This window comes from Gossypium hirsutum, chromosome A03 (genome assembly GCF_007990345.1).
Source record: "Gossypium hirsutum isolate 1008001.06 chromosome A03, Gossypium_hirsutum_v2.1, whole genome shotgun sequence".
NCBI classification, from domain to species: Eukaryota; Viridiplantae; Streptophyta; class Magnoliopsida; order Malvales; family Malvaceae; genus Gossypium; species Gossypium hirsutum.
This window is the reverse complement of record NC_053426.1, coordinates 1507807-1520117: the sequence shown is the minus strand read 5'-3', so window position 1 is coordinate 1520117 and position 12311 is coordinate 1507807. Positions and strand designations below refer to the sequence as shown.

Below are 12311 nucleotides of genomic sequence, written 5' to 3'. Positions count from 1 at the left end.
ATAAAGGGTTAAATTTGTTGAATTTTTTATATTTAGAATAAATTTGATAGAACGTGTAACTATTAGAAGGCTAATTTTGTTATTAGACCAATAAAAAAAGCTCATATCAGCTCAAAGTGACTTGTTCGTGGGTCGAGCTATATGCCCATGCTCAAGAGCCCATCTGAAATTTAAGAGGGTTTAGGCAAAAAATTTAGGTCCCAAAAATGGGTTTGAGTAAAAAATTAGGCCCATTTAAAATATAGATTCTACTCGAGCTTAAATATTCAAGTATTGAGCCCGACCCAATTCAACCCGTTTTAAGTTTACAGTACTTTATATTACATTATTTTTATATATGTAATTTATAGCACATTAAAAAATCTACCATAAATATATAATAATACTATAAAGTAAGCATTAATTAAAATAATGTTAAGATAACTACATAAAAAATTAATAAATAAAAAATAAAATTATTAATATTAAAATAATATAATATAAATATTTTTTAAAATATAATATGAGCGGGCCTAAAATGAATTTGGATTTGTCTTTTGCAAACATGGGCGGGTTTGACCAAAAATTTAGGCCTAGTCGGGCCGGACTTAGACCAATATAAAGTATGTAATGTTATGCTTAGGCTCGACCCAATCCAACCTAACCATGAGCACCTCTAGCTCAAAGTGACTAAAATATTTAATTTTAAAAAGTTTAATGACTAAATCGAGTAATTAATAATTAGTCGAGTAAAATAGAATGAAAGATATAATTGTATGACCATTTCTAGAATTCACCAAAAAAACATTTCAGCATATTTAAAAAAAAAAATTAATGAAGGAAAAAGTATAAAGATTATTTTTACCGAGGGCAAAATGCAATCACTAGTACTTTTTACCATTAAAATTGTCATTTGATTTCCTCGAAGTAAAAACTGAAAAAAGAAAAGGAAAAAAAAAACAATTTTGGTTTTAGGAAAACACGGAAAAGAAAATGGTCTGTCGTTTTCCTTTCAACAGTAAATAAGATTTTTAAAATAAACAAATGAAATTCCAACTACTTTTGAAAATTTGGGATGGGAAAATGATTCAAAACCTCGACATAGCATCGCACGACGGATCCGCGCGAAAGCTTAGGGTTTATAAGAGTTGTGGGCTAGACAATAATAAACAGGGCACAACAGTTCTCCACTCTACAGCCGTAAGCAATCCATTGCTCCTTTCTCTTTGCTTTGATATAATCAAATTTGGTTTATATTTTTCTTTGATTACTAGTTTCTCTCTCTTTTTCTTTGTAGTATGGAATCGTTCTTTTTCCAACATTAATAAGCATGTTTTTAGTTTATATATTCAAAATTTTATGATCATTTTAGTATCATTTTTCTCCCTATTCTCAGATTGTAGTTCGATGGGGAAAAACGTGCAGAAAAATAAAAATGAGGATAAAGTTAAAGGCTATCGTGAAAGATTAGAAGTACTGATTTTTTTTTTTCCAATCAAGTTTTATTTTTCCCAGTAACTTCTTTTTATTTTTTCGTTTAATAATAGTTTGAATTTTTGGTTGCTTTCCATCTGCAGATATGTAATAAAGTAGTGGGAGAAGTGATATCTAAGCTATTGGATGGTGATAACAGTAGAAGTCTCCGGCTAAACTAACTTTACATTCCTCGAGCAGTTGCTTATGATACTGTTATCGGCTAAATTCATTTTCGTCGTGGTAAAAATATTTTTTCAATCTATTTCAATTTTAACATTGAATAAATTGGTCCTAGTTAAAAAAAACAGAGCAATTAATCCTTATCAATTTCAATAATGAACAATTAAGGACAATTACAGATTAATGTTTTTCATCAAATTAACATAAATTAGATTGATATAAAAATAAATTTAACTCTCAATAATTTAGGCATTCTATCAATTTGATCCTAATTTAATAGATTTAATCCATATTATTTTTGTAAATGTGTAAATATTGAGATTAAATTTATTAAATTTTTAAGAATGAATATCAAATTAACAAAATATATAAACATTTAAGACTTAATTTATTATACAAATAAGAAATCTGAACAATTGAGGAAAAATATTAATATTGTCCTCCATAATTGCTCACTTTTAAAATTGATAACTTAAAATTTTGAAAAGGACCAATTTGCTCAACAACTAAATTGAGAGGGACTGAAGAGGTGTTTTTACCGTGTTTTCTTCATGAATTCAAATGTTTCAAGACCCAGATCCGGATCCTCACCTCAATGTGAAAAACAGGACCCATCGCAGTCAAGTGTTTCATTGATGCTTCAGTTATCAACGATGATAACATACACCGGCTTTCTCTTCCCGTTCACCTATCCCGTCGCAGACGCCATTTCTGAATCGAAGATTTGGTTTGTCTAAAACCCTAGCCCCTCCTCCTTTGGTTCCTGATCTGAAACAGAAAGGAAATTTTAAGCGCACACACTTTTTTTTTGTTGGTAAGTTGTAATCTGGATTTGATTTCACAGTTTTTACTATTATTAAATTTTTTCACTTTTTTTTTAAACGGTTCAGATTTTAAAATATTAGATCCAATGGCTCTTTTTTGTTTGAAGGATGCAAGGATGCAATTATTTAGTCCTTCTTGCACGAGCTAACCCTAGAATTTTCTTTATATATGAGATGCTCTTTTCTCTGGCCGCAAACAAGCCTCTGGCTTCAAGTTCCCTATAGATCTGGAAATTGAATAAGGTATATTTCGAAATCCTTCTAAGATTTCAAAATCTCTTTTATAAATTGTTTTAATTTGCTTCAAATTTTCTCTATGCTGAGAATATAGATGGTAGGTTGTAAACGAAGCAATGAATCGCGGTCAATACTCACAATTCATGATGCTGCTCAGTATTTTAATACTGGTCTTACTGTCTTAGTTTGCGTCTTGTCTTTTGAACTGGATTTGCCGACTTGAACTGCGTTGTTGAAGGTTTACAAAACCCGAGCCTGCAAATCCAGTCAAAAGTTAAACCGGGCTGAGATTTACGAATCTGATATATATTGGGAGGTATTATGTGTTAAAACTAATTCAGGTGAGTTTCTTCTTTTTTTGGTATATGTGTGTGTGTGTCTGTGTATTTGTTAATTACTCTCTCAAGGTGAAGCCTCCTTTAGCACAACAACTACAGCTGCGGTAAAATTGATGTCAAACTGGAACATATTCTGCTCCTGGTATACGTGAGCATCGATTTGTGGATGCCATGAAGGACAGTTATATGGTATGGATGATATTTTCAATGGTTACTCTTGGTCTATATAAGAATAGCTTTTTATTGATTCATACCAACAACCAGTTTGAACTTGTTGACCCTTGGCTTCATTGCAGCTAAATATGCAGAGATGTGTTTCCTCCCCATGACAAAAATCTTTGCTATAGTGGATATTTGTACAGCCTTTAATGAAGTTGAATATTATCCTGCTAACAGGACTTGTAATAATTAGCTGATGAGCTTGCAAGATGTGAGCATGATATTGTCAATTTTAGAGTTTAGCTAGAGTTCTTTCCTAGTGCTATATATAATCTGAATATTTATTAGTAATGAAAGTGCTTTTTATATATAATGAGTTTGTATTTTTGTGCAATGCACTACCTGAGTGTGTTTTATTGAATTTTTATTTAAAAAATAAGTTAAAAAATTACAACATACATCATATACTATAATAAATTATCATAAATTAAAAGTGAATTAGAAGTCACTAATGTAATTTTAAAAGTCATATACTCTTTTGCTCTTATTTAAAGAGTCATCATGATGCTGATCCTGATCATGATGCTGATCCTGATCATGATGCTGATCCTGTAAGTTTTGGCGTGTATATATTTTTTAAATTCAATTTGCTTAGATTTGGGTCAGATCTGATTGTCTTCTGGATATAGGTTGCTCTGTATATGAATTTGAAAGACTATGGTGGTGGTTTTGAGTTCTGTAATCTGTCAGGTAATGGCTGCAAGTTGATATTCTATTATGTTAATCTACAGTTATAATTTGATGTTTACATTCTTAAACTGTCAGTATAACAATCTTACTTGTAAATATTATTATGTTTCCTAGATGACAAGATATACGATGATTTAGGTGAAGGCACCAGTGGTGCTAGAACAAATCTACACAATATGGAACTGTCACAAGAGAACACCTTTGCCGTTGATCCTGTAAGTTTTGGCGTGTATATATTTTTAAAATTCAATTTGCTTAGTTTTGGATCAGATCTGATTCTCGTTTGAATATAGGTTCTTCTGTCTCTGCCGTGTTCTTCTGATATGGAAAACTTTGGTGATTTTGGACTTTGTGATCTGTCAGGTAATGGCTGCAAGTTGATATTCTATTATGTTAATCTACAGTTATAATTTGGTGTCTACATTCTTAAACTGTCACACTATAACAATCTTACTTGTAAATATTGATTATTTTTTCTAGATAATGAGATATATGGTGATTGGGGTGAAGGCACCAGTGATGCCAGAGCAAATCAACTGAATATGAAACTGTCACAAGAGAGTACCTTTACTGTTCAAGGGTACAACATTTAAGAATGCAATTCTAATGTGCTCACTAATATATTTCAAAAGCACCCTCGTATTGATAACAAGTTTTTCTATTTGGGTGTGCAGGTATTCAGAACTCATTACTTGCCGTAGCTGAAGTTTACCATAACCCAATAATGCATGGCCTCACAAAGAAGTTGGCCGAGGCAAAGGGCAAGAGATCGGTTGAAGAGATAAAGGACGAAGCTTATATCAAAAAAGGCAAAATGAAGCTGGTGAATGACAACTGATTCAAAGGAAAATCAACTGATGTTGCTGAAGAAACCAAGGTTTATATAACTGCTTCTTTTCTTTGCAAAAGATTTCGACTTTTAAATTAAGTCCCATTGGGTTTCTTGGGATGTTAATGAACTGAAGATACAAGATGTGTTTTTGTGTGACGGTTTGCGTGTGAATTTTCTGTTTATTATCAGGACTCAGGAGTCTTTAGTATTACGAACTCCATGCTCCTTGTATGGATTTTTTTCTTGGAACTGGATTATTTTCATTAAGAGTTAAATATGTATGTCATGGTTATGTTAGAATATATTCTTATAGTTATCAACCTGGAGTTTTAGCCCTTAAATTTAAACAAAACCACCAACTAGAGATGGAGTTCCTTGCCCAAACCCGAAGGTGCACCTGAAATTTGGAGGTTTGGGCAAAAATGTCCTGAGATGCTGTTGAAGAATCAAATAGGCTTTAAAGCATGGGGCTTAACAGGGGTGTAGACGAGGGGCAACTAGTGGACTTCTCCGTTAAGAATGGTAAATTTATCTTATAGTTCTTAAGAAAATTATGAAATTATAGATTATTATAATGGGAAAATTGCACTTTACCTTAAAAAATTTATGATTCATCTCTATAATACCTAGAGTAGATTCATCCCTATTTAACAATATCTTATAAGAAGGAAAGCCCAATGAAGTATACTTATTTTGGTACATCCTAATGCATTTGGGTCCATTGGATCATATATTCCAATACTTAAATGCCTTAAAAACCCGACTTTTTCAAGCAATTCGATACAAAATAGAACTCAATACACTCATATCGAGCACATATCTTAAGAAACCAAGTAATAATAATTACATATAAGCTTGACATGAGAAGCATACAATTTTTTTGGTTTTGGACACTCAACAAATGTATTATTTTTAGAGTGTTTATATTAAATTTTAATATTAAATTTTTATCTCTCAACTCCGTGAAGAGTCTTCTCAGAGTTTAAACTTTAATTTTATAAGATATTGATAAATAAAAATACTGCCACTTAACTAATTAAGTATCAACATCTCAAAAACAACACTTTCATTGAAGGTACAACACTGGATCAGATAACCTCCCCTCTACACTTTTCAATTACAGCAAGAACATAAGCAAAAATCTTCAATGTATTAGCTATTTATACATTTAAAAAAAAAAAAAAACTCCAAAGCGATTCAACTATTTACCTTGTAGAGTTTCTCTTGATTTGACCACTTCATCTCTTAATAGAATCAATCATTTGAAGCCTAATCTGTTCTCTAACTTTAGCTATAAACTCATCGGCCTTTTTATCAACATCGGATCCTCCATCTATACCATTGTTTGGACCGACAGCTTCCGCATTGTTTTCACCATTGTTGGTGCTTGAAACAATGCATGTTTTGCCAACAATTTCATCTTCATCCTCACTCTCTGTACCATCATTATCATCATCACTAGTTTCCATCCCATGTTCAATTTCACCATCAACATAGTCCCTTTGTTTCAATAATGGCGGCGGAGGTGGCGGCGGTGATGGAGACCTGTAACTTGTCTTGTTCTTCACTATATCACCATCCCTTGACCGCCATGGAATTAGTGAAGGAAGAACGACGTTGTTCTCACCATTATGGACCTCCGTAACACGTGATGATTTCAAGCTCCTAACAGGCAAAAGCAAAGGCTTTTCAATTTCATCATCACCTTTCTTTTTAGCTACCAAAACAGTGGGTAATTCATTCCTATAATATTGACTACTCCATATCTGGACCTTACTTTCATCAGACCCAGACATGTTTTCAGCTTCATCATCGAAAAATGACGATGCCTGAAGGAATCTAGACACGAAACACTGTACATTATCGAACATGGACTGGTTGTTGGGTTCTTTATCGGTTTCATCGTTTCGTTGACTAAAAAGCCCATAAGAAACAGCTATGCCGAAGAAGAACAAGCGGAGAAGCTCCCAGCTATGCTTCAACAGTGTTTGGTTGATGAATTCAGGTGCTTGTGAGGGGAAAACTGGGATTATAACCAAGAAAATGATGATTACAACAGCCTTTTTGTAAAGGAAACTTGTGTTGTACTTGTTTGGGTTTGGTTTTGTTGTTTTAATAGTTGATAATGTTTGGTGTAAGAATCTGTTTCAGCCATTGAAGAGTTTTATTTATGGCAAAGATTATGGGAAGGGAAGACTTTGGGGTTAAGGAAAATAAAAGAGAATGGAAGAGAGAGTTCATGGGGAAATGTGAAAGCATATTTGAAGCTAATCTGTGGGTTGCTTTCCCTTTTTGAGTTCCCAATTGTTCTTTCTACAAATCTCATCAAATAGTTCTTTGTGGAAAGGATAAATTACACCGCAATTAATTGATAGTTAAAAAATAGTATTATAATAAATTAATTTTTTAATTTTACATATTATGTCGTATTAATCATAATTTTAATAAATTATTCCTTAAAAGTATACAAATAATCTCAATTTAATTTTAATTCTAGAAAATTTAAAGAAATATATAAAAATACATAAATATTCTAAAAAATAAGAAATCGCAAAAAAAAAGTATTTTGTATTTTCAACAAACTGTTGGTAGTACCATAATTTTTAATAATTTAGAATTCAATCTCTATATTTCTTTTTTATAATTCAGTTCTTTTATTTTTTAGATTTTAAAGTACGAGTCTAATTATTAATATCGTTAAAATTTTTCGTTAAATTTATTGGTGCGATATTTTAAAATTAAAAAAATATTTTTTGTAGTTAAGTAACTAAAAAAATGTTTGTAATGAATTTGGATTTAATAGAATAATTTTAAAAAAATTAACAATTGGGCTAAAATTTTGAAATCTGAAAGTAAAGATTAAATTCTTAAAAATAAAAGTATATAACTAAATTCTAAGTTTATAAAAAGTATAGGGAATTGTGACATATTTTAACCTTAATAATTATATTGAATCTTGATTAAATTTAGAGTTGAAACAGGTTAGACGTTTAAATGGGAAGTAATTTTTTTTTGGTTCTTTTTTTTATACACAAGACTTGAATCTAGAAACTTATTTAAGGACAAGCCAAAAATTACGTAGCCGGTGAAAATTGTAAATTTTTTGGTAGTCAAAATAAAAATTTTATTAACAACTTAATTTATAATTATAAAATATTATATCATTATACAGGGTGCAATTTATACCCTCTTAACTTTTAATTCCAAAAATAAATAAATTATACAATAAATTGAGTATTTATTAAATTAAAAATTGAAATAGCATTATAATTAAAAATTAACATTAAAACTAAAGTTATCTTTTAAATTTAAATTTAAAATAAAATTAAGAAAATGTCATAAAAAATGACTTAAATATAACATTGTAAATAAAATAAGATATTAAAACAAAATGGCTTAAATGAAATACGGAATTAAAGTATTAAACATAACCGTGTAAACATATAACTAGACCTAGAATGAATTTAACCAAAAATCTAAATTTCGATGTCATATCTACTTTGTAATAGCCTGAATTTCAACGATGTTGAAAATAGTGGTTCGAGACCATCAAATCTGACAAATAAACTCGTAGATTATATTATTTAATATTTACGAGCCAAATGTAATTTTTAAAATATTTTCGGAATAGTAAATTGTGTTTTATAAAGATTTATTTGGTCAAGAAATTGAGAAAAAGAGGTATCGAGATCTCGATGTTATAAACCGAGCCATAAATATTTTTATAAATATTTACAGAATGTCAATAAGGTACTATTAAAATTTCGTTAGAAAATTTTGACGTTTGGGTGGTCAATTAAATAAGAAGGATTAAATTGGAAAATGTGTAAAAGTTGCTAAAAGGATTAAATAGCCCAATTTTCAAATGAGTAAGGACCTAAAGTGAAAATAAGCTCAAAGGAGATATTTTGGGCGGCAATAGCTGAGAAAAATCAGGAAATGGTGAAATAAGGGCAAAATTGGAAAATTGCTAAAATTAGCTAAATAAAAATGGGACTAAATTGGAATATCTAGAATTCTCTTCATTTGTCTTCATATTCATCAGCTGAAAAATAGCCATGGAAGGGTGTTCAAGCTGGTTTTCATGCTCTAGCTTCATGTAAGTTTAATTCTTGCTTTCTCCTTGAAATTTCTATGTTTTTGGAATTTTACAATTGGGTCCAACTTACTATTTCTTTAGTTTTTGATTCCATGGCTAATTTTTAAAGTTTTTATGGATGAGTGCTGAAATAATATGATGAATAATCATAGAATTGAAGCTTTACTTTTGGTATATGATGATTTTATCAAGTAAAATTGATGGAAATTCATTTTAGGACCTAATTAAGAAAGAGTTTGGAATTAATGTCTAATGCTAAAGTTCTGATTTTTAGGGGTTACGAACAAGTTTAAAATGATAGACTAAAGTATTAATTGAGAAAAATTAGCTCAATTGAGGGGTTAATTGAGCAAGGACTGAATTGTATAAACTGTGAAATTTGGGGCAAAATGGAAATCAACATTTTCACTAAAACTGTTTTGGACAGCAACAGTAGTATAACTTTGAAAATCACCAAAAATTGTATATATCGAACTGGAGGATGAATAAAATATGAAATTAAAGCTTATTGAGTCTAGTTTCTTATAAAAGAAACGATGTAAGCAATGGAATTGTGAATCATGAGATATAATAAATTTTATGAGACAAGGTTAGAATGATTTCGGGTTCCCCTGTTTTGACTTTGGAAAATCATAAAAAATTGGAGAAAAATAATTAGGGGCTTAAATTTATATGTTTAGAATCCTTAATGAGCTTATTTTCCATAGAAACAAACGAAAACATCATTTGAATCTTGTATGAGGATATAATTAATTTTTAGTGAAGAAGATTCGGAACTGTTAGAGAGCAGAACAAGGGTAACGTTAAAGAATAAACTGTACTTATTGGCTAAACCAAAAATTTTTAAAATTTTATGGTAAAAATATATATGAGTCTAGTTTTAGGTAAAATTATCGGATCTTAATTTGGAGTTATATAGCTCCAGATATAAATAATTTAGTGACTATGACACAGATGAATAACTTGAATATTCATAAAAGTAAATAATAAAGATTATAGATAATGTTACTTACAAGTGTGTTATATACATTAAGGATGTGGAATGGAGAGGAGGAGGAGGAAAATATATATGAATATCCAGCTAGCATGGCTAATTTGCATGTTTTAGGGTTAAGGACTGAATTGAATAAAAGTAAAACTTTAGGGGGTAATTTTGTAAAAATGTCAAAAATGACAAAATTGAAGGGAATGAATTTTTTTATTATCTAAATTAATAAATTGAATGAAATTTTCAATTTAAGATCGGGTGAAAATTGGGAAAATGGTAAATTACCAAAATGCCCCTTAATCTTGATATTTCTTCAATTCCGCCAAGTAAGTTCGTGTAACTTGAATAATATTCTTAAATGCTTGAAATGTATGTTTTTTTATATGAATATGATTTGAATGTTCATTATATGGAAATTTATGAAACATTGATATATTTGAAAAAAAAAGAAAAAAAATCTCGGTTGAATGGAAGGAAAATTCGATGGATCTCTGAAAAGGAATTAACGGTAAAAAGGATCTAGCCCGGACGGGTGATCCTATCCTGATATAGCCCTCCCGAAGAATATGTGGAAAATGGATTTAGCCCGGACGGGTAATCCGAATTAGGGTCTGAATTTAGCCTGGACTGGTAATCCCGACAATACTCTATGAGTTTATATTACAGGGGATTTAGCCTGGACTGGTAATCCCACTGTAAGGATGAGGTTCGCGGGAGTGTGTTCTCTAATATGGAATGTGTAAGACCATGGTTGAAAGATACCATGGCAACTTGATATGAAATGTGTAAGACCATGGTTGAAACATACAATGGCAACTTGATATAAAATGAGTAAGACCATGGTTGAAAGATACCATGGTAACATGACGGGAAAATGAATAAGACCATGGTTGAAAGATACCATGGCAATGTGATATGAAATGTGTAAGACCATGGTTAAAAGATACCATGGCAACGTGATGTGAAATGAATAAGACCATGGTTGAAAGATACCATGGCAACTTGACATGAAATGAGTAAGACCATGGTTGAAAGATACCATGGCAACATGACAGGAAAATGAATAAGACCATGGTTGAAATATACCATGGCAACATGACAGAAAACGAGTAAATCATAGTTGAAAGATACTATGACATCATGTCAAAGATAAATAAGATCGAGGAAGAGAAACGCCAAGATATCTATTGAACAATCGATATTCAGGTAATATGTATCAGTTGGAATGGTTATATGAAATGATTGTGTGAAATGCTTACAGGAATTGGTCATATGGAAATATATGTACAAAATAGTTGTATGAAATAATTAATAAGATAGATTAATGAAATAAGTATAGGTACATGGAATTTAATTTATGTTAAGTTTAATACGAACTATTACCGAAATAAATATATACAAGATATAAGGAAATGATGGTGCATGAAATATTGATATAACGAAATGAATGATATATACTTATGAAGAAATAGTAAGAGAATAATATATTTTGTGACATGTACATATATAATTATCTTTGATATGTTGATACAAGGAAATTATGTAAGTTGAGACTATTATTAAACTCAAGTGTGATATGTTGAGAAAATAGGTATATCAATGTTGAATTTATATGAAAAATGTGCAAGTATACTAACAATGTTGTTGTTTGATGCTTAGACAAGTGCCAAGCTATTGATTGAATGGTAACATGTTTAATTATAAGGAGCATTGAAATGGTAAGTACTTGATGAAAATATAATTTAAGATTTTGCGAAACTTTTTTATGATCTCGATTTTATTCCACTTGGTTTCTAATGTATGTTTTGGGCTTCGAGGGCCCAATAGAAAGACGTTATGATTGTTTCAAAATATGAATAATAAATGACTCAAAATTATCTGAAAATGTTCAGTAAACTCCGGTAATGCCTCATACCCTATTCCGGCAATGAATACGGGTAGGGGGTGTTACATACTCTAACATGGAGTTTCATCATTAATCAAATCTTTTTTGGCTTGTTCGAAAACTAGTAATCCGTGATCATGTTTCATGTTTATCGATCCACACAATACCAATGAGAAGATATATTAATTCATTCATTGAGCTATGAATTCCATTATTACTAGTAAAGCCATGCCATACATAAGTCATGTATCCAACATACCGGTTATGGGCTCAATCATCTTTAGAGCATAAACCTCCATTTATATCAAAGCTCATGAGTTGCATATGTATAGTCAGTGACTAAATCAGAATTTAAGTAAATCACACCATGAACGCCACAAGTGAATTAATTCACAAACGGATTCAAAATTAATTCATTTAGGGTCCAGTCCAATATATCATTCTTCCAATGAATACATTGATGTCTCTACCCGTGGAGTCAACTACTCTAATAGCCGAGGCTAACCACTCCCAATTGGAATTGTAGACGACATATTGAACCAAATGCTCATTTTGATTTTTTTA

General features: G+C 30.6%; 2 protein-coding genes across 22 annotated transcripts; one reads left to right on the top strand and one right to left on the bottom strand.

The window, feature by feature from the left end:
* Window positions 1-1038: 1038 nt before the first annotated feature.
* LOC107933732 (uncharacterized) lies at window positions 1039-5077 on the top strand. Of its 21 annotated transcripts, none has more exons than XM_041104966.1 (11): window positions 1049-1179; window positions 1376-1452; window positions 1557-1695; window positions 2207-2449; window positions 2634-2702; window positions 3104-3223; window positions 3883-3943; window positions 4058-4158; window positions 4237-4306; window positions 4424-4523; window positions 4618-5077. In XM_041104966.1, the coding sequence occupies exons 6-11, from the start codon at window positions 3206-3208 to the stop codon at window positions 4646-4648; spliced, it is 381 nt and encodes a 126-aa protein (XP_040960900.1). In that variant the 5' UTR covers window positions 1049-1179; window positions 1376-1452; window positions 1557-1695; window positions 2207-2449; window positions 2634-2702; window positions 3104-3205; the 3' UTR covers window positions 4649-5077. The 21 variants fall into 21 exon arrangements, with proteins under 21 accessions (XP_040960940.1, XP_040960900.1, XP_040960933.1 ...); XM_041104999.1 differs by having other exon boundaries at window positions 2935-3223; XM_041104986.1 differs by having other exon boundaries at window positions 2791-3223.
* A 936-nt stretch (window positions 5078-6013) lies between these two features.
* On the bottom strand, window positions 6014-12046 carry LOC107933716 (uncharacterized). Its single transcript, XM_016865995.1, has 2 exons — window positions 12007-12046; window positions 6014-6798 (listed from the first exon to the last, which is right to left on the bottom strand). Exons 1-2 carry the CDS (start codon window positions 12044-12046, stop codon window positions 6014-6016), a joined length of 825 nt encoding a protein of 274 aa, XP_016721484.1.
* Window positions 12047-12311: the final 265 nt, after the last annotated feature.